The sequence below is a fragment of the Neopsephotus bourkii genome, unplaced genomic scaffold (assembly GCF_033783945.1).
Source record: "Neopsephotus bourkii isolate Nb327-2 ecotype Australia unplaced genomic scaffold, CSIRO-AGI_Nbou_v1 NB_369, whole genome shotgun sequence".
Lineage (NCBI taxonomy): Eukaryota > Metazoa > Chordata > Aves > Psittaciformes > Psittacidae > Neopsephotus > Neopsephotus bourkii.
In genome coordinates this window covers 1,229,703-1,256,902 of record NW_026900875.1, presented here as the reverse complement: position 1 = coordinate 1,256,902, position 27,200 = coordinate 1,229,703, and the positions used below count along the sequence as shown (strand labels likewise).

At 52.4% G+C, this 27,200-nt stretch overlaps 1 protein-coding gene across 7 annotated transcripts; it reads right to left on the bottom strand.

Moving 5' to 3' along the window:
• Positions 1-337: 337 nt before the first annotated feature.
• On the bottom strand, positions 338-27,040 carry RUBCN (rubicon autophagy regulator). 7 transcript variants are annotated; one of them, XM_061348792.1, is made up of 23 exons: positions 26,942-27,040; positions 19,070-19,223; positions 17,079-17,162; positions 16,233-16,392; positions 15,952-16,058; positions 15,233-15,373; positions 14,860-15,016; positions 14,085-14,633; positions 13,455-13,499; positions 11,475-11,570; positions 11,195-11,310; positions 10,523-10,727; positions 10,060-10,161; positions 9,182-9,256; positions 6,464-6,524; positions 5,294-5,426; positions 4,833-4,978; positions 4,413-4,477; positions 3,782-4,020; positions 3,320-3,381; positions 2,971-3,124; positions 2,492-2,585; positions 338-1,608 (listed from the first exon to the last, which is right to left on the bottom strand). In XM_061348792.1, exons 1-23 carry the CDS (start codon positions 26,977-26,979, stop codon positions 1,445-1,447), a joined length of 3,147 nt encoding a protein of 1,048 aa, XP_061204776.1. In that variant the 5' UTR covers positions 26,980-27,040; the 3' UTR covers positions 338-1,444. The 7 variants fall into 7 exon arrangements, with proteins under 7 accessions (XP_061204776.1, XP_061204779.1, XP_061204777.1 ...); XM_061348795.1 differs by lacking the exon at positions 9,182-9,256; XM_061348793.1 differs by lacking the exon at positions 13,455-13,499.
• Positions 27,041-27,200: the final 160 nt, after the last annotated feature.

The window sequence follows — 27,200 nt, the reverse complement described above, 5'->3', positions numbered from 1 at the left end:
AAGCATTTCCCTGCAATGCAGGCACCTCCTCAGCTGACTGCTAGCCCCAGAGCATCTTGTACTGCTGGGTCCAACCCTGCGGAGCTGTTGGTTGTGGCAGGCAGCTCTGGATCAGCAAGGGACCAGCCCTTTGAAGCACCTCAGTGCCAAACCCTCTCCCCCATGCACCCCCCATTGCAAGCAGGCTGCCTGGCCACCCCACTGCACTGCACCTGGGAAGCCTCGAGGCTTTGCCTGGCTCAGGGACACCTCTCCCAAGTGGAACAGGAGATGTGCTGGGAGAGAGGACTCCTGGCAAACAACAGCCCCCTCCAGGGGTGAGGAACCAGGAGCAGGACAGGCTTGGAAGTTCTATACCTGTGAGTCCCAAGCAGATCGCATGTCCCCTAAAGAGGCATTTCAAGCAGCACCTCCCTGGGGGGAACACACAGTTAAAAATACAACCAACCACATTAAAAAATAAAACCAAATCCAGCAGATTAAAAACCAAAAACCCAAACCAAAGAACAGACTGAGACAGGGGCTCAGGGGATGTGGCTGAAAGGCTGAGCCTTCACTCACACCCCAACAGAAGGCAGCTGCATACAAGGCAAGTCCTGGTGCCACCAGTGAGGCCCCGTATCACTCTTAGAGAAGGACGTGCCCCCCAGGGGGACAGACAGGCAGAATGAGGAAGTGGGGCTTACTGCCTTCTCCAGCCATGGGGATCTGCCCCTGCGAAAACCTGGCAGCACCAGTGCCCTTGTGCAGCTTCTCCAGGGGCAATGCCCCTCTACAGCACAGGCTGCATGTGGAGGGCAGGGAAAGCAGCTCAGCACAGATGGCTCAAAGAGACAAGGCAGGAATCTGACATTTTCACCGCTGCCACATCCTCTGCTCTGATCCTGCAGTGAGAGCAACTGCTCTCTGGCAGTGTTGCAAGCCAGATTTGAGGCAGAGAGCTGTTATACGTACATCAACCCCAAATCCCCATTGTCCCTCCATAAACACAACCCGCAGCAGCAAGATACAGGATCAGAGGACTTGGAGAGCTGATTCCCACCTCCAAGGAGCAGATGTGGCCAGAGATTCCTAATATACAGTTGATGAGCAGAAAGTGCTGATCCCCCAGGGACTCTGTTGAGGAGCAGGGCACAGGGACTGGCAGCACACCCTCCCTGGTCCAGCATGAATAACTGCTCAGAAAAGGCCCCTGTTCTGCCTGCAGCACAGGCAGGAGCAGTTGAACTTCCCCAACCAAACCTGTGAGCAGAACCTGGAGCAGACCCAGATAATGGAAGTGTCACTTCTCCAGCCCAGCACTACTGCATGGGAGGAAAACAGATCCCTTCAAGGCAGTGCTCCAGCCTCTTGACAGTCCTCCTCAACGCCAGTCTATGTGGCTCAGTCTCTGGTGATGAAGGCCACGCACATAAACCCACGTTCTGCTCCTCTGCTGCAACATTCATGTGGCTGCCACCACCTCTGACTGCTCCAGCTCCTCTTCGTAGTCCGAGACGTAGGACTCCATGCTCTGCTTGGCCAGCAGCTCTCTCCGGGCTTGAAGCCTCTCACAGCGAGGACAGTGGGTGGATTTGAAGCAGGATTTGTGGTAGCAGGCTTTGCACTCTGCAAAGGAAGCATGACTGAGAGCTGGCAGCAGCTGACACAGACTGCCTGACACTTGGCACCCCCAGAGAGGGATGCTCCAGGCTTGTCCAGGAGGACTTTTCAAACCAAAGCCATGGCAGAACTAGCACAAGATGCAGGGGCCCAGCACTGCTCTGGAAGCAGCAAGACGACAGGCTGCAGGGTCCCTGAACTGGCTTGTGAAGCCTTTGGGAGCACAGGCAGGAGGCTGCCTCCTCCACACAAGGTCCTTCCCCAGAATTTCATGATTCTCCAAGGAAACAGTAACTCTGCCCCAAGGTTTCTCTGGCACTGTGTCTGCATGGTGTCAGGAGTCATTTCAAGCCAGTTCAGAGGCTGGTTCCAAGCTGCAGCAACAAGCTCTGCTTGGCCACTAACACTGGACATTATCAAGGATTACACCTGAAGAGACCTGTGGATGTCCTGGCAGGCAGGAAGTGCACAGAGACAAAGCCTTTAGGCTCTCTCTGCTCTACAAGGTCAGCTCCAGCCATCCAAGCAAGGGCAGGGGAGCTGTGTGCAGGCAGAGCATGTCCTACAACCACAGCGGAAGGAAAGCCAAGGGACCTGCTTGCTGCAGTCACAACCCAACTGCACGCTGCTGCCTGGGTAGGGAGCACGCAGTATGGTCAGGAAGGGACGCTACATGCTCCACCACACCAGCAGCTCTGAACAGACATTGTTATAATGCTGATCTACTGCTGTGATAACGTGATGCAGAGACACAGACCATGCACAGAGGCACCCCGGTCTGGCCGGCCCTGGCTCTACACCTCTCGCTAGCACAAATGCCACTCAAACTGGAGGCAGACCTTGGTGGCCTCAGAGTCTGTCCCCTCCCTGTTTCCCCCCACCATCTCACCTTCACATGTGCTGCACTTGTTGAGCTCAAAAGGGAAGATGATGTCACTCTCATTCTGGCAGAACTCACAGATGAAACCTTTGGCTTGGCACAGCTGGAAGGAGAAAAGGTGAGGAAAAAGCAGCTGAATGCTCCTCATCTCCCTGGCAAGCAGGGCAGGAGGTAGAGCAGAGCCGGACACGAGGACACGGTGCCCTGCTCTAAGCATGCAGGACAGCCCTTCCCCAGCATGGAGCATAGCAAGACAGAATCAACATGTGTTAGGGGTGGGGGGGAGCCAAAATGGGGAAACAAGCATCCTGTACATGATTCAGTGCAAACTCTGTGGAGCAGGCAGGAACAGTCAGCATTGAATCAGTAATTTCGTGGCTGTCCTGCACATCAAATGCCTCCCCATCAGTTATCTTTGCAGCAAGATGCTCCCAACGGTGCTCCTGAGGGTGTGGAGCCATGCAGGAGGCAGGAAAGGGAGGCCTTACCATGCACTTCTCAACGTGAAGACTGCCTGCCTTCAGGAGCTCAGTCAGGCGAGGCACCAGCTCCCCTTTCTTTGTGGCACTGAGGTCACTGAGCGAGTAGAGGTGTAAATCCTCTGTCAAGTGGCCAGGAACGGTATCAAAGGAGTCAAGGAGGCTGCAAGGACAAAGAAACCAGAACTCAAAGCAAAGCAAATCCATTAAGCTCCTCTCCACTGCTTCTGCTTTCTTCCTCCCTCCCCTCCCTTCTCCCTCCATTGCTCATTGCACAGGCTGCAGGATCCCCAGTGCAAACTGTCATGGGACAGAACCAGAACAACAAAACAGCTTCATCTCACAGCCTGGGACTCACTCTTTAGCTAGCCGGCATGTCTTAAACATGTTCTTCATGTGGAAAAGCTGGATTCGCAGCAGCTGGAGAGGAAGAGGGGACACAAGAATCAGTAAACAGAGTACAGTCCTTGGCCAAGCATGTCTGCCCAATGTCCTGTGCTGGTAAAATGACCGCTGCTCCTCAGCTGCTGCTCTCCTGCTACCAAAGTGTTTACACCACACAGGACAAAGTGAGCACAACAAGCATGACATGCTCCAGGAGATAAACTGAAGCCCAGCTGGACACCAGGCAGAAATTCCTTTTGAAATGCTTCTGTTACTGGGCAAAGAACAAGAGGTGAATGGAAATCCATGGTGCCGAGGTTTTAAGCCTCAAAACCTGAAATATCTGCTTCTCCCCAGCTTCCCTGGAACATCGTTTACAAAGAGCAGCCACTTGCTCACCCAAACCCCGCTCAGGAAGGTGTGGAAAGGATCTTACCCACACTTGGTTGAGAGACTTCACTTTCCGGTACAGAGCAGGATTGATATCCTGCACGTTGAAGAGCGGGTCACTCCAGATCTTACTCAGTAGGTCCTTTGAGAAGTTGCTCACATAGTACTTGCTGAAGTCCCACTTGCGCAGGATGCGGCTGGGGATGACCATCTGGGCATTCTCATGGCAGCACTGGCAGAAATACTTCCCCAGGTACTCACAGTACCGCAGTCTCTTGATGTAATCTGGCCAAACCCAGGCAGACAGGGAGGTCAGCTGAGGCACAGGTTCTGCACAACCACATACTGGACACCCAACATTGCCCAGCATTTCCAACAAGCAAGGAACCTGCTGGGAGCTATAGGATGACTTTGCCTTAGGAAAGTCAACATCTGAAATGCCCTCCCCAAAAGACAGGCTGGCTGCTCTTTGTCCCTATCAGCCCCATGACCTTCTGAAAAAGGAAGCTCCTCTGTGGATGGTGCATACCAATATGCAGGCAAAGCTGGTAAAACCACCATGTCATTTCCCCAGTGTCCTTGTCCTGAGCTCTGCCACCACACACCCACTGTGTGTCCTCCCACTTGTTCACAATATTCCCCATTCCCCAAGTACAGCTCATGGTCCCAGCACTCACCAGGATCAGTCCGGATGCCACAGCCTGCACACCGGTAATTCTGCTTGGCTACAGCCACCTTCCTCCTGCCCAGAGACAGAAGACAACATGCATGAGTCCAGCCCTGATGGCACATGGCACCAGAGGATGGGCACTGGCAGAGGGGTGGACAGGAGATGGCCACATGCTTTGCCACTCCAGTGTGGACAACAAATCCAAGGGGAAAAGCCCTGTTGTGCCCTGCTGCACACCAGAGGCGCTGACCACTGGCACTGGCTCCATCTCATAGCACCAGCTGGTGATCAACGTGGATTTATCAGGCTAAGAACAGATACGGCCTGGTGGCCAAGTAGGAAGGACAGGATAATCAACCTTGGTGTTAATGGAAAAGGGCTGGAAAGTGCAGAACCCTGGAAAGCCATTGGAAGCACAGGTCCTTACGCTGGGGCTGGGTGAACATTGAAGATGATCTGTGGTCGTGGAGGGGCCCACTCCAGGTTTCCGCGCACCCGAATCCTCAGCTTGTAGATGTCGGCATGTTCTCCATCATCAGGAGAGATGGGCAGAGAGTCAGGGATGGGTAGGAGCTGGAAGAAGCAGGCAAGAGGGTAGATCCCTGCCAGGTACAGCAAACGCAATGCACCTGGCTGGCTTGCCAGAAACCTCTGGAACACTGCCAGGCATCAAGCTGCTGCTCCAGCTGAACAGGGGCTGGAGGAGGGATGTCCCCAAGGATGTGAGCACTCTGCTCTTGGAGGCTGTGGTGGCAGAGCCCCACTGAGCTGAACCCCAGAGCCTGGACAAAATCCCTCCTCCAGCTCCACAAAGGGATCACGAGCAAAGCCCCTCAGCAGTAGGCAGAAGCCAGAGATTTGGGGAAGATCAAATACTCACAACCCTACCTTCTGTGGAGCATCATGCTCGGGGACCAGCCACTCCAATTCAGAGGCAGCTGGGAGCTGCATGCCCTCGAACTGCTTCAGCAAGCCCATGGCCACAGCCTCCGCTGAGTTGGAATTGAGGAAGGAATGGGATCTAGACAGTGAAGGGGGTGGTTAGTACCGGGTCTCACAGCTGTGCTCTCCTCAAAACCCCTGATGCCTGTCCCATCTCAAGCTGAAGATGCTCCCTTCAACTCTGGTACCTGATTTCTGCACTGCCACACAGGCCTGCAATTGAGATAAGTTATTGATATCTGTCTTTGCAGCTGCCCTCAAGTAAAGCTGGCTAATGGCACAACAATTATTTAGAAAGGCAAGCAAAACATATCTTACTTAATAAAACCTGTGCCTGTTTGCAGGGGAAGCTGCAAAGTGAGAGCAAGAACTGCTCTCCCAGTACGAACCTACCCAAGAACCTTCCAGCCACAGACACGGCTTTGTATCTTACCCAGCTAGCAAAGGGGTCCCTGCATCCCATTAGGGTTTTGCTTTCAGAGCATTAACACAGCAGCAGTGCTTAGAACAGGTGGTGGTTCCCCTCCCCATAGCGCCCACCTCTCCACCCCAGGGCAGTACCAGGAAAGGACTGATCACTTCAAGTTTAAGCTGCTGTCACACTGCACAGAGTCAGTGAGCATTGCTGTGTGCCAGCAGTTCCACCTCTGGGTCACAACACAGCAACAAGGGTTGGAGAAAAGGTGTCAGCACCATGTAGTCTATCAGGCTATCTCGGTTGAGAGGGGACAGGCAGGGAAGGCTCAGAGCCAGCAGCAAGCCAGCAGCCAGTCCAGACGCTCCAGGTTATGCCAGGTCCTTTCCCCAGCCTCTTACCTACCAGGAAGTGTAGGCCTGTCTCCTGACACTTGTCCATATCATATTGACCTCATGAGTATCCTGATCATCCCAGGTGTTGCTTACCAAATTTAAGACTAGAACCTAGTGCCTCACTGCTAAATAAAGAGAGGGAGAGAGGGAGGGAAGGGGAGAAGAAAGGAGGGAGGGAGGGAAGAAGGGAGGAAAGGAGGAATGTCCACTCCAGTGCAAAACAGCAGCTGATGAACTTGGAAGAGCAGAGTTGGGCAGGAAAGGGAACTTGGTACCAAGATGTCTCGCCACAAGCCACAGACGTACATGGACTCTGAGGAGAGAAAGGACTTCCTGCTGGAGTCTGGGTTCCTCTTGATGTCTGCATCTGAATCACAAACAGACAAAGTGGAGCAGATGGAGCAGGGCAGGGGGATACACTCATTTCAAACCAAAGCTTCATTGTAAAACACATCAAGCTGTTCAAGAGCACTTGAAATAACTACAGCATCAACTTCTACCAGTGAGCAGCAAGGAGAGGTGCAGTCTAATCAGTCACCTGTCAGGAGTTTCAAGGGAAAGAGACATGGTAAGATGCTGTGAAAAAAGTGAGCATGGGGCCTGGGGGAGTCGAGTGGCTGCTGGTACAGGTCACACACCAAGTCCCAGCAGTGAATGGCCTGAAACAGTACACACACAGGAGCTAGGAGGGCAGGACAGCAAGGTTAGCAAGAAGGTTTAGTAGCTCTCTACACACAGTATAGATGCTGCAGGGGATTAGCAATGGGATGCAGAGCACTTCTCTCTACTTGACTGCAACCTGTAAGATCAGACAGTGGCCATGCCTCAGCTTTTCAGTGGCTGCACAGCCAGGGCTGGTAGCCTCATCCAGCCCTCCAGAGACACGTCAGCATCTATGCAGAGAGTGGGCTGGCCCTATGGATGCCACATGCTCTGCACAGGCCACAGGCCCATCTCCCAAGGAGGGAGAGTCCAAAGTAAGATGCAGGATGACCCTGGGGTCCTGCTCCCTCCATCAGCTCCCCAATATCCCTGGGCTGCGCCACATTCCTCCTCGGTGCCAGCCTCAGGTGCCAGGCAGTACCCAATGGTACCTTAATCACTCATCCTTTCTTTCATTCTGGCAGGTTAAACCCTGACAGGGAATTTATCTCAAGAGTGGAAGGACCCTGGGACAGGAGACTCTTCCAGCAGTACAAGGTAGGCAGAAGCAGGCAGAAACACTGCCTCATTGCAGAAGGACTCCCAGAAAAGGGAAGAAGGACATATAAGGGGAAAGTACTATAGGTCAGACAGTACAGAGACCAATGCCATAACCTACAGCCCAGTAGGTCTCCTGTTTTGTACCTCTAGGGAGCTCTAGCATTGGGATCTGCAGTGACCCTACCAACCCCCAAACACAGGCTCCCAGCTTTCCTACCCCAATGGCCCAGTGCCGGTACATGGTCCAACAAACAGTCCATCTGCCCTGGCCAGGCACCAACCACACACCGGGGCCAAGGGAATCACAGTCTGGCTGACTGAAGAGTGTCACCCCAGGGCCATTGGCTCCCTTAGGAAGAGCGGGGCTGCCCTGGCAGCAAGGGGAGCAAGTTACACTCCTGCCCATAAATTTACAGACTCACACCAGAGGAGTCCAGCATGGATGCCTGACCCTCCTCGTTTGACATCCATTGCTAGAAAAGAACAGTAAAGCATCCTAATGATAAGGAATCCACGTATCTACATCATACAGACTTCTAGCTGAACAAAACAGGGAATTCAGGCAAATGTAGCCTCCTGACTATGTAGGGCACTAGCCATACCTGCCATGACCTGGTGCCTTTGGCTCTGCATAGGAAGGTGCTGCGTTGTCCTGGACTATGATGAACATGAGCAAACAGCAGAGCACATGCAGCACAGTGTGGGCCAAGTGTTATGGAGAGGAAGAGCCAGAGCACTTTGGCACTGGCATCATCTCAGGGATGGCAGAGGGAGCCAGATCTGACCCCAGGCTCCCATGGGGGCTCTCACTGGGATGCTGCCACCACTCACTTCCCAACCTTAACTGCAAACACTCCTCAAAAGACTCCAGCTAGCTGCCTGAAATGTTTCTGCTGCCAATGCCATCACCAGGTGGGATAGTCTCCAGAAGGCTTGTGAACAAACCGAAACCCAAGGACATTACCCTAGTCCCTGTATGCCAGCTTCAGGCCAGGATGAGCTCCCCATGGATCAATCCCTGGGCTGTAAACACAGGACACAGTAAGGCTGGTGGGGAAGCTCTGAGCATCATGCTGGCGCCAAAAAACTGACAGGAGGGATCAGCAGCAGCTCGCGTAGGCTGCTCCCTTGCTAAAGCAAATGGGACACACGAAGGTTATTCAAATGCAGCCAGAATACTGGAAGGATTATGTAGTAGCGCTGTAGACAATAAAAACACTAAGCAAGATCTGGCTGCACATGATCCCGGTGTCCAGGGCTCCAGTGTAAACAAACTGCCTGGGCCCTGTCTGCTCTCACCACTTCTCCCTCCAGGACTTCTTTCTGGAAGGATTCTTCTCCAAGCCAAATCTGAGCAGGATGGCAAGGTTTGGCTGTGGTTCAGATCAGAGCTATGGGACAGCAGCCCTGCCAGGACAAGCAGGATAATGCTCCCCAAGGCACCTGTAGAGGTCTCTGTTCCTGTTCAGCTTAGGCTCAGCCTTCAGCAGCTGCAGAACCACAAACCTGTGCCATCACCCTGCCAAGCCCTACCTCACTCAAGACAGATCTTCACCACAGCCAGCTTGTTCAGTATATCTGAAATACTGTATGGCAAAACACGCTGGGGGATGGAGCCCACAGCAGAGCTCCTCTGCCTCCTCTCTGCTCCATCCTGCTGTACCATCCTGCCATAGCTTCTCTTGGTGATGTCTGGATGATACTGTTCACAATCCCCACTGCAGTCAAATCAGGCAGATTTCTGAGCAGTGTGCACATGCACACACACACAGCTTGCACACAAACACACACGTGCTGCAGGGGAGCACTGCGGTGTACTACCTGAGAACAAGGAAGCCATTGACACTGAGAGGCCGTTCTTGGACATTTGAATCAGGTTAGATCCATCGTTACCATCTGCATAACACGGTGATGACAAAATGGTTGACTTCAGTTCTTCAGCCAGGCCAAAGAGAAAGGGCATAATACAAGAGCAGCACTCTCACAAGAAACCCAGAACTGAATTCACACACCCCTCCTTGGGCTTCAAAACCAGGCCAAAAATGCAGCCCTCAGTGACTGAAAGGAGAGTTTTGCTATATCCACAGTTAAGAGACAAGAAATTTAAGCTGGAGTGGACTGCTCTATCTTCTATGATTTTATCTCCTTTTTAAAGTCAGTAAGATGAAACTACTGCTGAGAAGTCAGTCATCCACCTCAGAGGATGAACAAGGCTCTGAAGAAAAGGAACACCCAGGGACCCCGACAGGTCTCCTGTGGGCAATAAGCTCAGCCACCCAAGCTGACAGGAGCAGAGCAGAGGTATTGCAGGTCAGGATGTGACCAACACCCACTACTGCCACCCAAGAGGTAAGAAGTCAGAGCTACAGCTCCTTCTGCCTAGGGATGAGGGGAGCAGGATGCCAGCTCTCCCAGCTCTCTCTAGCTGTGACAGCCACTATGTGTACCAGGCAATGAAACAGAAACCTACCAGCCAGAGGCACTGAATGCTAGAGGGTTAGAGGATTTTGAAGGAAAGCTGTGCCAGCACATGAGGGAAACTGGTTGCTCTTCTCATGCTGAGAATTCAGCCAGTTGTTTGGGCAAAGTCATCCTGAAGTGAGAGGGATGTGCTATTCTTCAGCGGGACTGACCTCAGCCAACCACATCAAGGGGAAAGCTGTCCCTATGCAAGGAGCAACACAGCCATTCCCTCCTACCTCGAATCTCGTACTCTTCCACATCCTCTGCGGAGCCAGAGTCAGAGAGTCGCATGGAGCCATGGGAGCTGAACTGGGACCCGCTATCTGTCACCACAAGACCTGGGAGAAATGCAACACAGCCAGGCCATCAATGGAAGTGGTCTGAAGGGTTACTGACAGCTAAGGGACAAGTTGATAGCCAGGTATGTCCAGGGCAGGGAGGGAGAGAGGTCATGGTTGGAAAACACTATGGGTTCAAAATCAAATTACATTGCATAACTCAGTGACAGCATCACACAAGGGTTACATTATTAGGCCTATTATGGTCTTCAATAGCAGCAGAGTTTCACAAATCTCTGCAGCACCTTCGCAATCATGACTGTTTCCCACAAATGGGCAGGAAGGCAGGAGGATATAAGGTCAGGCAACAGACAGAAACCCCACATGCTACTAACTGATGAGCCCAAAACACATCACCCACTGTCTGAGCCCATCCCCTGGCAGGTAGGGTACAGGTGCCTGGTGCGGATCTGCTGGCGCCGAATGCGAATCTTCTGTTTAAGCTCCTGGATTTCCTTGTCGCTGTCTTCCTCCTCCTCCTCCTCCAGCTGTCGGCTCATCATGTTGCATTTCATCAGCTCAATAGCAGCAATCAGGGACTCTGAGATGCTGAAGTGGGCATTCTCCTGCAAGGCAAGAGCAAAAGCATTCAAGGCTGTAGCACAGAGAAACTAGGAAGACATGGTAAATATCCTGTCTCCACCTATGACAGCAAAGAACTTACTACTCATGGAGAGTGGTAGAAAGATCTTAATCCCTGTCAATCACACAAAACCTGACTCTTCTAGGAGGACATAGAAACTAAAGTCTTTTTGGGCACCAGAATACTCCCACAAAGAGGTTGTGCAATAAATCCACTCGAGGCAGTCAGCACATGTCACAGAGGAGCCCTAACACGTTGCAAAGCTGCTGTGTATATGCTGTATGGACAGATCCTGGCTGCCAGACACCATCACAGAACTCAACCTTGAAGTTCTGTGCACACCTCTGTAACAGGAAATACTATGGCATTATCTTCCCCACAGAGGAAAGTATCACTGAACCTGCAGTAAGATACATTCTCCAATGCACAGACTGCTGCTGCCTCCCTCACCTTCTCCAGGTCTGCACAGCTTCCAAAGTCCTGCTCAGAGAGGTAGCTGATGAGGGACTGCCCTTCTGAGGGTCTTCTGAACATCCCTTCCCCCGAGCTCAGGTACTGTCCAGAGTCTACAAAAGCAAGAGACAAACGTATTAGGGAGGGACCCGCTGTTATCCCCCTGCTAATGAGCCCTGCCAGTGCCCAATCAGCATCCCATAAGAAAGCGCCTAAAGCTGAGGACACCGCAGCATGACCAGGAGCATACATCCCCGATGAGGCTGGCTGTACACACCGTATTCCATGTAGAGCGAGCTGGGTGTGCTCAGTTCACTGCTCTGGGTAGAAGCAGAGACTGGCCTTCTCCCACCACGTTGATCATCGTGGGACTCTGGAAGAAAAGGCACCAGGCACACATCAGTATCCCAGAGGTGCTCAGCCACTGCACAGGGTGAAATGAAAGGGGCTCAGCATCGCATGGGCAGGCACAAATGAATGGAAAACACAGAGGGACATCTTTCTGCTCCATGCAGTGACTAACGACAAGCCCAGGAGGGGACAAAACCAGAAGGCATTTCAGGCAGGAGGAGAGGAGGGACAGAAAGAAGGTGAGATACTCATGAGATGCCACAGAGCAGTAAAGTCTGGAGCCGCCTTCTCTTTAGTCCCTAGCAGAGCTGGGGGACACAACAGGCTCCAGCAAGTGCCTCTGGCATGCCCTTTCTGATGGAGCACCTTTAAGAAAAGAGCTATGTTCAGGGTACTGAATCATGAGAAAGGGGAAACCTGAGGAGCTGAGGGATCTGTGGGGCTCCCAGCCCTGCAAAACAGCCCAAACAACTAAAAGGAGGCATCTGAAGGACATGCTCTTGCACAACTAGAAGCCAGGGTTCCCTGGTCACCTGTAGTCCTCAAGGTGACCTGCACAGGCTGTGTGCAGGGCACTGCCCCGTGCACACATTTGTGGTGCAACTCTCTGCCAGACTGAGCTGGTAGGGACTGTCACGAGCTGGTGTGAGCAGAGACCAGCAATGGACGGTGCTCTGTGGAGAGCCACAGCCCCAGGAAGCACCTGGATGACCAAGGACTGCTGAAGGAGACTGAAAACACCCTGATGAAGCAGGACAGGAACACATGGGTGTGGACACAAGGATTGGTGCCAGCAATACCCTGACATGCTGAGCAAAACAGAAGGGCAACCCCATCCTCTCAGCTTCCTGCTCCTCTTTGTCCCTAGCTTTGTGCCGTAACCCTGTGGCTGGAGGCTCCTGAGCCCACCAACACCAGCATGTCCCTGCAAAGACCATGAAGCAGGCACCAGGATCGGCCCTGGGATTAACCCACCCAACAGGCTGGGTGACAAAGGAAGCCTGCTAGGGTGAAAGGCTCCCATAGCTAATCACTGTAGCCTGGCACAGTATCCTGCCGCCGCCTCAACCCTGCTGAAAACCAGCACAGAAACTACCTCGTGATCACCAGCCTGGGGAACACATACAACAGAGCCTACTGCTGAAGGGTAAAGCAATGCAGTGCTTGGAATCCTCTGCTGGAGCAGGACACAGGGCTGGGCACATGTGTCTGAATGCCCACCACCACTAGGAAGGAGCCTTTGCAGCTGCAAGAGCACTCAGCACCCAGCTGTAAGCTTGACAAACCCAGTGCTGCTGTTCAGCAGAGTACAAAAGAACACAGCCCATTTTTTAGAGCTCCTGACTCTTTCTGCATGTGGGGCAAAGGGATGGCAGCACCCCAGCACCTCAGCTTGAGGGAAAACCTGCCCCAAGCTCAGCACATCAGCTGGAGTCCTGTCTTGGCTTTGGGTGCAAACACAGTTGACTGGGATGTGGCTGCCCTCAGCCAACATCAAACCTCCCTGTGCCACAGACCCACTAAATGAAAAGCAAAATAAGAGGTTCAGGCCTGCTTAGCTGCCAGTCCTTACTTGCTAAGTGAGAGATGAAACCTCTCCCGGCTCCCAAGGCAGTAGGGTAGAGGGAAGGGCAGAGGACACATCTCAGGGACTTGGTGGCCAGCACTCTGTAACACCATGCAGGGGAGCTGGGCGCCCTTCTGAGTCTGGCCCACTGCTCCCAAAATCCAAGCTAGGATCTTTAGCCAGGTCACATGCATAAACCTGACTGTGCTTCAAAGCATCAGCTGGGACACAGAGAAGAATTTTTGTGTTTGTTTTCTAAATGAGCACTAATGGACTGATGGAAATCCTGAACTTGATGCAATGATCACTAATGAAGGGCTGTTACACTGTCTCCCAAACCTGCCACTGGATCTTCTATTATAATGGTGATATCCCTGAGGCCTCCTGGGCAGACAGAGAAGGTGAAGGGCAGCATTAAGGGAGAGAAAACAGAGAGAGACTGGTTACTACTCAGCAAGGGCCTCCACTTCTCCCATGAAGGCAGCACCAGTGGGGCAGACTCCCACAGACTGGCTGTCCTCTCACATCCTTTCCCCCCTCACCAGGCATTCACCCACTCAAGAGCACAGGAGGACCCAGCAGGTTACCGGAAGGATGACATCCTACCCGTAGGATGAGCCCAAGCTCCAGCTCAGTGCCCTGCCAACCATGGCCCCATGCCCCAGCCAGGAAAGGCCAGTGGGAAAGCAGGACAGTTAATGCCATGGCATTGCTGGCATTTTCTCAGCTTTTGGTAAAAGCTGCCAATACCAGTAAGAGTCTGGCTCAGGGCATTCTGGGATGCAAAAGGTCAGCCCATCATTCCAGTGCAGTGCAGGAAAGTAAGGGCAAAGACCAATTTTGCCAACCACTTGCACACTGTTCCCCTCACCAACCAGATCCATGGTGTCAAAGGGGTGGCCAGCATGAGCCTCCCAGTACCAGGGACTCCCATACCCCAAAGCCATCCCAGAAAAGCTCCTCCATTACCGTGCAACTTCCCCGAAGCCACGTTCGTGTCAGAGTGTGAGCGCACGTGGCTCTTCTTGAGGATGCCCTGTGCAGCTGATGACTGTCCTTCTGAGAAGCTGGACCGGCGCAACAGGCTCAGGCCCCTGCTTCCACCTCCACTTGCCCCCTGCTCCCCCAGGGATGAGACCGAGTCCAGCTTCTGGGAGCTGCTGGAGGAGAAGAGTTTGGAGCTACTGCTCTTGGTGCTGTTGGTGCTAGCACTGCTGCACGCTCGGCCCCGGCGCCCCGAGTTCCCAATGGCCAGGTACTCTGGCCCATCATTAACATCACTCTGTGGATCATCTTGACTCCCCGTCCAAGTGTCCTCACTCTGGCTGGTGGTGCTGGAGCTCATCTCACTGGCTGGAGAGAAGGGGTCTTTGGGTGAAGGTACATTGAAGTGGGTGACAGAGCTGGGCTGTTCCAGAGGGGACCTGCCCTCGCTGAAGGAGGAAGACCGGGTGGACGGGCAGCGTTCCTGGGGCTGGCTGGCACTGGAGTTGATGGAGTTGCTTGCTGATCTCCTGTCTGGACAGAATCAGGAGCAGGATGTCACACACCCTGGCACAAGCAGACCACCCTATGGCTTCACGCCAGCATGTACACACACCATGAGCCCATTCTCACCAGGGATCTCCCTCCCATTGCAGGCAGACGTCTTCTTGCACCCATTCACCACAATGAATCCAAAAGCAGAAATAAAAGGCAAAGTCTTTTCTGGGTCTATCCTGAGCTTCCCAGCCCCCCTCATTACCTGAGAGGCCAGAGGAGGCTGGAGAATGAAGGCTGGAAACGGACCCAAAGCAGCGCTGCTGCATGCAGCCTGCAACCGGAATGTATGGGGATGCCGGAAGGGCAGTCAGGCTCTGACTCTTGGTCACTGGAGCTGGTCCATCACTCTTCCTGGTAAACTGAAGAGAGGTGGCATCATTAATAAATTAGCACTTACAGGGCATTTACACATCAAAGGAGCAGTAAGGGAAAGGAATCAACTTGCTAGTGCCTGGTCACCAGACAGCAAGGATGTGGCAGCCCTGAGGGCAGGAGGATGGGGAGGGAAAAACAGGTGCAGAAGGGAAGCGGCTCTTTGTTTGCAGTTACATGGCAGGCTCCCTTTGGGAAATTACCAGGCTCTCAGTGAAATGATCCAGGCAGCCCAGCGCCCCAGACAGATGGCTCTCATGTCCTTCAGAGTCGTGGTCACACATCTCTCTTGTACCAGCGGAAGGACCTGATGCGCACACGGATGGCAGTGACGTGCCGGCCAGCTGAAAGAACACAGCTCCCGTTTAATGGAGCCTCATTAATTGCTCTCCTCTGGGGAGCTCTGTGCAAAGAAAGCAGCTATTGTTCCCATCCTCTGGGGAGGGGGAAGATGGTGTGGGGCTGCACAGGGGGTGACTGGCATCACCATCAGGAGTGGGCACCCAGGTGTCCTGGGGTGCTGCCTGTCCCTCAGATGGTGGCTGTCCCTCACAACCATGGAGCTCTGCTCACTGGCTCTGAAGCCTGGGAGTATTGGAGAGGGCTTCAGACATGCCTCTTATAAGGAACCAGTCCTCAGGTTCTCATACTCAAATCCTCAGTGCCAGCCAGAATCAAGGTTCCCCACTACACAGGCTGTACAAAGCCACCTCCACCACCCCAATCCCTGCCAGTCTCACACAGGCAGTCCAGGGATAAGTTCACTGCTCTTCTCCCCTTTTGGAGCTCCTTTGGCTACTTCCAAGTCCAGCCCCTTGTCCAAGGGCTAGATGTGGCGCAAATGAGACCTTGCACAAGCAGCCACAGCCAGCCAGCCAGCATCTGGAGAAAACCAGGTGTAAAAGACAGGACCTCAACTCACCATGGAGGTGTCGATCTGAGCCAGAAGCCTGGGGTTGTTCTGCTCAACAGCCTCCAGGCACTGCAGCATGGCCGTGACGTGTGCGTCACTGAGCAGGAAGGCAGTGTCTGGGGAGAGAAAACTGCTGCTTGGAGGGGTCCCTCTCATCTGTGTAGTTTGATAGTGTCAGTTCCTTACATTCAAACCATCTTTTCTACCATCCCACTCACTCCTATGTGGCTTGGAAATGCCACCAGCTACATATTTTCCTAGTAAGAAGGAAAAGGCCCATTTCTCTTTACCTGCATAGAACTTCCTGATGTACTGCCGGTTCCCCAGGAGTGGTCTCAGCTGTGCTGACAGACAGTGGCACTGCAGGCTGTGCTGCAGCCACAGCTGTGCAATGGCCTGGTCCCCTGGGCCCTCAGGGTCAGGCTGGCCGCTCTCCTGAAGGCTGATGAACTGGAAAGAAACAGCAGGTACAGGTTAAGACAAGCACTGGAGCAGCACTGGTCACTGTCAGCAGGAAGGAGGACACATTCCAGCAGCTCCTCTGCCACCAGGGAGGCAAAGTACCAGGCAGGAGCAATGCTTCAAAGGTCAGCCAGCGACCAAAGTCCTCTGACAGCCACCAGCAATATTAATTTCTCTTGCATGTTTTCCCACACATGTGCCTCGCCCCTGACCTAAAGGGACCCCACACTCCCAAATCCAACCTGACCCCAGTGGTGACGGTCATGTTCTTGCTGACATATTAACTGTGGAAGGTTATGGCAATGCCTGAGCTGCTGCAGCTTGAAGAGCTAGACTGTTAGAGATCTGCACAGACACATGAATCACTTGTGTGAATACACACAAGTGCCGCTTGTGCCAGTTCCCTTGGTGATGCCTGCTGTACCCGGCCAAGCCGAGCTGAAGATTGGCCTAGGAGAAATAAGCAGCCAATTGTCTCAGCCCGAGCCATGCCGAGTTCCTGGGACGTGGCTTGTACACAAACACAAGGCTGCCTCAGCCTCCACAAACCATGGGACTGCTTTACTCCCAGCAGGCCAGCAGCTAAGGCACTGCTATCCCAGGAGTGAGGCTTGCAGCACAGCTACCCAATCCCATCCCTGCTGGGCACACAAGGCCACCCCACCAGAATGCACCTTCTCCAGGTGATGAGCAGAGCCAGGACTCAGCCAGCGAATGTCCTTCACAAACTGCCAGTAATCCTTCTGTCTGCAGCACATCTGTGTAGGACAGGCACAGTTAGATACCACCAGCCAAGTCCCACTTAAATGACAACATCTCCCATTAGCCCCTTGCCACAGAGGACAGCCTCTAAACCTGGCAAGATGAGCCAGAAAATAGGCAAACACATCCCAGCAAAACCAGCAACCATTGCTGTTTTCTGATGCAAACCACCACTGAGGACACCAGCACGGCTGAGCACCCCAGGTAGGAAATTTGGCATTGCACTTCTGTCAATTCTTTGCTTCTGTTTGCCTCAGCTTTATTCAAACAACGGATTATTTTGTTCTTAGTTTTTCTTGCCATTAAAGAGGAACTGCAGCAGAGTTGCTGTTTCCCTCAGCACCCCACGGGGTGTAAACACAACACCAAAATATCTCTGTTCACTAAAGACTGATTTTTTTTTCCTTCCATCTTTATTTCCTCTTTCACAAGCGGCAGAGGAATGGGCTCTGTTTCGTGGTTTATTTGGCTGGGGGAGAGATGTTGATTTGTTTAAGACTAGAGAACTAACATGGCAATTTTAGTCCTCTAGATTGAATAGGGTGTTGTGGGGTTTTTTTGAACAGGTAGGTAAAATTCACTTAAAAGTTTAAAAAACTCTTTCCATTTTCTCAATACGTACATACGCATTTTCCCAAAAAAAAAGCTGATGAAATAATAAGCAGAATTAATTGTTTTGCTGGAGCAACTATGAGAAAACTGCTGTTAGGAAGCTGTATTTATGTGCCTCCCTTTGCAGCTTATATAGCTTTACTGGTGCTGCAGGTGCCCAGACAGGGGAGACATTTCTAAGAGAAAGAGCTGCTTCTGCCTACCTGAAAAGGATTGAGGAAGACACCATCCTGCTTTGCAGGTCTGGCATGAACTGTTACCAATAGTCAGACAAGTACAAATAATTTAAATCTCACTTCCTGAAGCTTATTAATAGCACATCTATCAGAAGGGAGCACCACACGCCTCAGATGAAAGGTAGCTTCTCTCCCTGTGGATCTCTCAAAGAAGCTCCTATTCCCTGGGAACTAATGGGATTAGAGAGGCACGGTAAAGAATGCTGACTGCAAACTTAATGAATCCAGTGAGCAAAGCACCCTGCTGGGATAACATGCCAGCCTGGAGGCTTATTAGCTTGGGTGCAGCATTGCAGAGGGGTGGTTTTCCTGCTCCTGGACCATGCAAGCTGCCTGGGGCTCCTCTGCATCCCTGTCTTGCCTGCATTGCTCTCTGGGCTCCAGAGCCAGGATGGGAAGCCTGCCCCCAGGCATGCCCTGCAGACTTGCTTCAACCCTCCATTGTAAATTAATTGTGCTGGTAATTGTAAGCTGAAAGGGAGATCTTCAGGCCTCTGTACACAAGTGGGAAAGAGAAGTTCTCCCAAGCAGCCATGAAAGGGGGAACGGCTGGGTGAGTAACTGCAAAGCACAAGAGCCTGGAAAGAGATCCCATTCACACGAAGCGAGGATTTGGCTGCCAGTTCCTGCTACTAACACAGCTAATCAGAAACAGTAAAGATGCAAGGTTTTCTTGCCAGACTTCCCTGCAGAGTTGTCCAAGTGCAGACAATATGGAGCCAACTCATGACAAATGCAACTTTATCACTTGGCTGCAGCAGGAGGAAAGGCGAGAAGGGCTGACCTCAGCGCAGGGGGCACAGGTACTTAGAAAAACTATGTCAAAGGTGGATGAGACAGAAAGAACACTCACTCAGGTCCCTCTGACAACCACAGCACTTGCCAGGCAAGTTCAGTTCCAGCTTCAAGCATTTCCTGCACTGCTACAAGCATTGTACCCACTCCATGCTAGGAGCACTGAAGCGAGCTGCAGCAGACAGGACTGCCCCACTTGCTCATGACAGGCACCAAAGCTGCTACAGACAGACAAGAGTGCTGGCAGGACAGAACGCTACCTTGTCATGGATGAGCCCATGATAAAGGATGCTATGCATGTCTCTGCAGAGCCGTTCCAAGCCACCATACTTGGACCAGACATTTGGGTTGCTGGTGGACACCAAACCTTCCACTGTGGTCTTCAGGTTGCCTAGTAGCTTCCAGTGCTCCTTCCTGCAGAGGAACACAGCAAGTTGCATCAGATATACAGCAAGAGGACCTTCACAACAGGACCATGGTACTGGTATCTCCAAGGAGACTCTGGTCAGGCTGAAACCTTTGGTGGTCCAGAAGCTAGCAAAGGTGAGCTAACACTCTACAACTCCTTGTGGTCTCCCACACATAATTTGTGGACAAGAGGCTGTATCGTAATGATTCTTGTGATGACTGGTAGTCACCATCAATGTGGTCTCAGAAGGCAACCAGACCAAAGACTCAGGGTTCCTGCAATATGCCATTTGCCTGGTACACACCAGCAAAGCTGAAGGACATTTTTCCAGCCAGCCTCTTGCTTGTTTCATGCACAAGCTCTATCAGAAACTGTTCAGAGCAGCAGCCCATCAGTAGTACAGCAGTTGTAAGGCAAAAGCATGATGTCTACCCCATTCAAACTAGTTGATGCTGATTCTATATAGCAGATACTGGCCATGCACTTCCTGAGCAATATGTACTGCACCAAGCACTCCAGCACCGTCATGATGCAGAGGTGCTCCACTCCAAGGCTGGTAACTCTTCACCTGCATCTCCATCTGTACACCTGCCCTCTGGCTCCTGAGCTCCCGTAGGTACAAGTTGACTTTCTCGCAAAAACATTCATCATGTTCTGGACAGAGCTTAACAAACTGCAAACTGCAGCTGTACTCAAGAGCTTGCACAGCATTTCTCATTGGTACGACCCACCTCAGCTACCCTCCATACAGTAAGAAATCACCACGATCGGCCATAAAGGAGGAGTGACAGTGCAGAGAGGTAATATCATTTGCCTATGCAAAAGCAACTTTGGGGAAGGAAGCTTTGGACAACTAAGGTCCCCGCTCAAGCTCCTTGACTGTGTTGTCAGAGGAACAGCAGCTGTAAGAAACATGCATTCAGATAGTAGCCACTCTTTCAGTAGCAACAGGAATGTTGCAGTGTCTATATGGGGGTGTAAATACCAAAAAAACTGCTTGTGCAGAGTTTGTAACAAAAGCATCCAAGGTGACAGCTTACAATAAAAGTCCAACCTTTCATCTTGCAAGAAACAAGCCAGTGTTTCAGCTGTTAATACCTCCCACAGCCAAAACCAAACTGAACTTCCAAAGCAAAAGGGGGAAAATATAAAATAAAAAATAACATTATTTAAAATTGCTCTCATTGTAGATGAAAGCGTGGGCTGCACACTTATGCAGCACAGAGAATGATACTAAGAAGTAACATAATCCTTCTATTTAAAACCAACCTTTCTTTGCCAATATTATCTTTTTGGGACTTGTTCACTATTGCTAAACTATTGACCGATTTGGTGGCCTTCTATGATGGGGCTACAGAACTGATGGACAGGGGTAGAGCAGTTGATGTCATCTACCTGGACTTGTGCAAAGCGTTCGACACTGTCCTGCACGACATCCTTGTCTCTAAATTGGAGAGACATCAATCTGATGGATGGACCACCCAGTGGATAAAGAACTGGCTGGATGGCCGCACACAAAGAGTTGTGGTCAATGGCTCAATGTCCAGCTGGAGACCAGGAACGAGTGGGGTCCCTCAGGGATCGGTGTTGGGTCCGGTCTTGTTCAGCATCTTTGTCAGTGACATGGACAGTGGGATTGAGTGCGCCCTCAGCAAGTTTGCCGATGACACCAAGCTGTGTGGGCCAGTTGATACACTGGAGGGAAGGAATGCCATCCAGAGCGACACTGACGCACTTGTGAGGTGGACTGATGCCAACCTCATGAAGTTTAACCATGCCAAGTGCAAGGTCCTACACCTGGGTCAGAGCAATCCCAGGCACAGCTACAGGCTGGGCAGAGAAGAGATTCAGAGCAGCCCTGCGGAGAAGGACTTGGGGGTGCTGGTTGATGAGAAACTTAACATGAGGGAGCTGCAGCGTGCGCTTGCAGCCCAGAAAGCCAACCGTACCCTGGGCTGCATCAAAAGGAGTGTGACCAGCAGGTCGAAGGAGGTGATCCTGCCCCTCTACTCTGCTCTCACGAGACCTCACTTGGAGTATTGTGTGCAGTTCTGGTGTTCTTAACATAAACAGGACATGAAACTGTTGAAACAAGTCCAGAGGAGGGCCGCGAGGATGTTCAGGGGGCTGGAGCACCTCCCATATGAAGATAGGCTGAGAAAGTTGGGGCTGTTCAGCCTGGAGAAGAGAAGGCTGCGTGGAGACCTCAGAGCAGCCTTCCAGTATCTGAAGGGGGGGCTATAGGGATGCTGGAGAGGGATCCTTTATTAGAGACTGTAGTGATAGGACAAAGGGTAATGGGTTAAAACTTAAACAGGAGAAGTTTAGATTGGATATAAGGAAGTTCTTTACTGTAAGGGTGGGGAGGCACTGGAATGGGTTGCCCAGGAAAGTTGTAAATGCTCCATCCCTGCCAGTGTTCAAGGCCAGGTTGCAGAGAGCCTTGGGTGGCATGGTTTAATGTGAGGTGTCCCTGCCCATGGCAGGGGGGTTGGAACTAGATGATCTTAAGGTCCTTTCCAACCCTACCTATTCTATGATTCCATGGTTCTATGAAACTGATGAAGTAAACAAGCAGATCATCAAATACTGGGTCTACTTCAGGCTCTCCGTTCACTCTCTTCACAAGGTCTCCCCAGTGAAACCTTACCTCTTTCACTGCCCACCTGAACTTAAACCACAGAGAAGCCAGCCCATCCCACCAGCAAAGCCTGTCACCCTGACAACACAGGAGCTCCAAATCAAAGCTGCAATGCATATGGAAGTATGTATATGTTTATGATGTACTTAGACTAACAAGCACTGACAGGGCTTTATCTCAGGAGATTTTATCTCCTTATCCTGAAAGAGATCCAACTTGAGGAGACACAGAAAACTGATCCAGCTCTTCCAAATTTATGAGCTGTTCCCATCCCTGCCCTGAGGGATGCAGATGCTCTTTGATCGGGGACTGTGGACACCCACAGCAGCATCGCCAGTCCCCAGTCAAAGAACATCTGCAGCCACTGAGCTCAAAACTTCATCAGCTCCTCCCCAGGATATTTCTGACACTCAAGAGTTAGGAAATGCAAGTGAAAGCTCAGCCACGCTGTTGGTCTTCCAAGTAAGTGAGTCAGAGGAACTCCCTCCCCTGCTATTTCATGCTAAAAAGCAGGCGATGCACATAAGGATGTGGGGGTAGGACATGCAGAGACGTGCCTTTCCAAATGAACTCTCTCATTAAAGGAGTTGTGAATCTCCCCAGAGGTAGGAAACCAGGATCCAACAGGCTGGAGTCACAGCTCCCTCCTGGCACAGGGAAACTAAGGTTAAGCAACCCTCAAACAAAATAACCTCAAAATATTAAAACACTGAACTCAGAGGCACATAGGGAATGAGTAGCATAACAAAAGCTACTTTGCAGAGGTGATGCAGAAGCTACCAAAAATGAATTAAACCCCTGTAAGACAGTAAGGATCCCATGGGACTTGCTGGTGCAAAGCAGTTCACAAGTTGGATGCACAAGATCCTACTGACACTGAAAACCCAGCTGTTTTTGGGCCGGAACACTGTGCATGCTGAATATCATGCAGTGACATAAGGTTGAAGAAATGAAGACCCATACAGCTGGCTGCAGGTGGCAGGGAAACCACATCTCAGCTTTGACTGGACTCGTGGGTTAAACCCAAATTAGCACAGGGTTTGCTGCCTTCCCATTGACAGAGCCTGAGCTTGGGCTGCCAGGAGGGATGGAGGAAGCCTGAGCCCAGCTGCCCACAAGTTCCCCATTTCAGCAGGTGTTCAGAGCAATATTAAGAAATCTGCTTGGTCTTCCCTGAATCAAGAGAATTCCCCTTCACTAGTGCTAAAGAAAGGTAAAGCCAATTCATAATCACATCATAGAAACTTACAGAAGGGCAAGGTGAGTGGGGTTTTGTGTCCCGCAGAGGTCACAGTACATGAGCAGAGCTTCCCCTGCAAGAACTACATGTGCTTCTGTTCTCCTGCTCTAGCAGAGCCTGGCTCCCCCAGCCAGAACGGCTGACTGTGCTTGCAGCGGCCATCACTGAGACCACAGCCGCAACCCTCTCATTCCTTAAAGACAACAACCTCTGATCCAGCCTCTAATTTTAACCACCAGCTCTGTAAATTCGGCACTGGGTCTCCTTGCTTTACCTCCACAAACTCTACCTTCAGCTACAGCAACATCAACCTGCCATCAAGAACTGTGTTCAGCATAACTGAACCTTTTGCACTGGAGCAGTAGAAGACAGAATAGAGCCTTGGAGCAAGAAATGACTTAATGCCTCTGCTGATGACAAGAGGGAAACGTTGCTTGATCTCTCAGGGGTTTCTCAGCCCCTCCTTGCCACCAAGGCTAGAAGCTTCTCTTGGTCCAAGGCAGCAAAGGTGACTCACAACAGAGGCAGGGAGAAATGCTGTTGACTGAGGTGAACTTCTTCATTTAAAACAAAACCAAACCCTGGTTACTTTCCAAAACAGAATCACACAGCTAGCTGGTATTAAAAATATAAAAATAAAAAAGCAGTCAACATGTGTCTGTGCCCTGCAGGAGGCACCTAACAGGCTGCTTGACCCTGTCCTCTACCTAGAGAAGGCTTTCAGTCCTAAAAAGGTCGGGCTGAGGATGGTGAGGTCACGGAGGGACTTCCACCAGATCTCCAAGGACATTCCCGTGCTGACTGTCAGTTCCTCCTGCAGATCCCACAGGCACTGAGCAACCCACTGCTGCGCACAGCCTGCTCCCATTCTCACCATTCCCGGGTCTCCCAGACAACCAGCAGCCCCTTCCCTGGGCTCCCCCACTGCTCCTCCAGCAGGCTCAGCACTGCTGGGGAAGGGCATTAAAAGACAGGCAGGTTTCGTGCAATTCATCTGCAGCCATGGGGAGTGGCTGACAAGGCAGAGGAAGCCAGGAGAAGCTCTGCCAGCCCAGCCCGGCAGATCAGCCCTGCAGTACCTGGGTGGGAACAGCCGAGCAGGCTGGCAGGGAAGCAAAACACAGGGTAGTTTGCAACGGTGCTAAAAGCATTCATCAGTATAAAACGGGGCACAACCGTAAAAGGCTCCTGCAGCAAATGCAGCCCAGAGCTGCTCCTTGCTGGAGCACTCTTGCTCTGCACTGGCAAACAATGAGGGAAGAAAATAGGGATTAAAGGTGGGTTTTAGCCTTCTCCCAGCACAGCATACCGGTAGTTACACCTGATTGTCCTCGTGAAACCTCCCACAGGCAGATGACCACAGAACCATAAATCCAGGATACTGTCCATTAAGCTTTGATCTGCATAGGACCTGCCTGTAACTTGTGCACAGGCAGCCAGGGGCAGCGACAGGCAGAGCAGACCCCCACAGCAGCCCACCTCCCTGGGACCAGCCAGCCACTCACCTTCCTCCAGTGCTCCCAGCAAGGCTTCCGTTAGGGACCTTCTCCTCAGGCCCTGCTGATCCTGGGAGCTGAAGGCAGCAGCTCTCTGTCAACCTGCCCAGCTGATAATGGCCCCTCTGCTACCCCCAGCACTGCTGTGTCCTCCACACCACCCGCCTGAGGCATCGAAAGCCCTGCTCTCTGCCCAGCTAACCTTCCTGCTGCGCCTCGATGGACATCGCTGTTACAGCCCTGGCTCCCCAATGCACGTCAGACCTGCTGCATAGCAGGAGAGACAGCAAAACCCAGTGCAAAATCCTTGCTCTGCTCTCCTGTGCTGGCAGAAGGATGGACTTCAGCAAAATAGCTTCTGCTTCTGCATTTCTTCTGATACATAGGAAGACGGATCCAGTGAGCTCTACCCCACTGCTGTCAGTCACAGCCACAATCTCTAGTGAAATGGCACCTCACAGGGAATTAAAGTGCTGAACCATTTGCACAAAGGACAACGAGGCTGTGCACGGCCCATGCCAGGATCCTCCCCAGCGCATCAGTGATAGCCAGGAGCACAAGCAGGCCCCCTCATATGCCAGCTACAGAGCGGATGACGCCTGCTGCATCCCTGGGGGAGGGCTGGGGGTGGCAGCAGCTCAGCCCTATTAATAACACAATGATAGAGTCTGGTAGTGCAGGATTTTCACTTGTAAAGGCAAGAAAACGCACAAAGACAATCTGGAAAGAAAAAGAAATGAACGCAGTCAACTCCTTTTACCTTTCTGAACCTGCTCAGTCTGAAGTGTTAGCTAAAGAGGGAGAATAGCTCGAACCATGCAAATCAAAAGGTTTGCCCCAAACCTGTGTTGTAGCTTTAAAAGCTACAGCAGCATTTTTCGGGCTGATATTGCTAGCAGGAATAGAGAGGCTGGCTGAGCCCCTCAGATAAGGAATGCTTGTCTCCCATATCAAGTTTCAGTGGCTCTCTCCTCCACAGCCAACACTCCCTTTTCCATCCGACATCCACGCTGTGCCTGTGAGCACCACGGCAAAACCGAAGCACAAAGCAAAGGCTGAAGACATTCAAAACCCTGAAGTAAACAGGACTTGCCATCAAAACACCTCCAGGGAGCAACCTCTGCTGCTTTTATAGATGTCAACAAGAAAAACCATGCCTAAAGCATGAATGAAGACCACGCAGCCACTCCTGCAGCCAGCCATGTGCAGGTGCAGGGCCTTGCCTTTAGAAACAGAAAAAAGCTGGGGGTTTCTTTCCAGCACCCAGAAAGGGCGATGCAGCTGCCTGCCAGGAGGATAAGGAGACATCATCCAAAAGCAGCAAGCTGCAGAGCTGCCAGGACAGCAGCAGCACAGCGTCAGGGCAGGATGGCGTCACCCGTAAAACAAGGCGTGTGAAGGAGAGACTTGGCAGCTGCCGTCTTGGCCATGTCTGATGGAGAGTGGCTGTCTCCACCATATCGGAGATAGAGCACAAGGTTCTGAGGGTGTACATCTGTGACTGTCACTGCCAACAGAATCACAGAATGGTTTCAGTTGGAAAGGACCTTAAAGCTCATCCAGTTCCAACCCTCCTGCCATGGGCAGGGACACCTTCCACTAGACCAGGTTGCTCCAAGCCCTGTCCAACCTGGCCTTGAACACTGCCAGGGATGGGGCAGCCACAGCTTCTCTGGGCAACCTGTGCCAGTGCCTCACCACCCTCACTGTGAAGAATTTTTCCCAAGTGTCTAATTGAAGTCTACCCTCTTTCAGTTTAAAGCCATTCCCCTTGTCCTATCCCTACATGCCCTTGTAAAAAGCCCCTCTCCAGATTTCTTATCAGCCCCTTTAGGCACTGGAAGCCTCTCTAAGGTCTCCCCAGACCATTCTCTTATCCAGGCTGAACAACCCAGCTCTCTCAGCCTGTCTCCATAGGAGAGGTGCTCCAGCCTTCTCATCATCTCAGTGGCCTCCTCTGGACTCACTCCAACAGCTCCACGTCCTCTTTATATTGGGGACTCCAGAGCTGAACACTGTACTCCAGCTGGAGTCTCACGAGAGCAGAGCAGAGGGGCAGGATCACCTCCTTCGACCTGCTGACCACCCTCCATCCATCCATCAGCAAGACACCCGCCCGGTGCCGGGGGCAGAGCGCTGCGCTGGTCCTGGGGTGCGATGCGGAGCACTCGGCAGCTGGGCCGGGCTGTCAGCGCAACGCGTGGCTCTGATACAGGAGGGGCCGAGCGGGGGCAGCGGCACGCCCTGCAGCCCCCCCACCCCGCCGCAGGCCCCGGGCCCGTCCCGCTCACGCCCCGCGCCGCCGTGTCACGCACGCACACGTGCCGCCCCCCGCAGCGGACACACCTGCTCTCCGCGTGCCCCTCACGGGGACCGACCTCCATCCCGGGCGCGCGGCGCCGCCGCCCGCCGCAGCGCCGCCGTCACGTGGGGGCCTGCGCCCGCCCCCCCGGTGGTGAACTACATTTCCCGGCATGCACCGCGGCCGCCCGCCAACCTCCGCGCGTCTGGAAAACCACGGCTCCCGGCAGGCGGCCGCGCTGAGGCGGTAGCTTTATGCTGTGGCGGGAGGCTCGCCTCAGTTTACCGCCCGGAGCTCTGCGCT

What these genes read in the sequence shown, in the direction of transcription:
- RUBCN (XM_061348792.1), bottom strand. Translation starts at nt 26,979, where the DNA reads ATGGAGGTCGGTCCCCGTGAGGGGCACGCGGAGAGCAG. An exon ending in AGCCTCCTCTGGCCTCTCAG is followed by an intron (nt 14,634 to 14,859) that starts GTAATGAGGGGG and finishes GATTCTGTCCAG; the next exon opens with ACAGGAGATCAGCAAGCAAC. An exon ending in GGAAGAGTACGAGATTCGAG is followed by an intron (nt 9,257 to 10,059) that starts GTAGGAGGGAAT and finishes CGTGTTATGCAG; the next exon opens with ATGGTAACGATGGATCTAAC.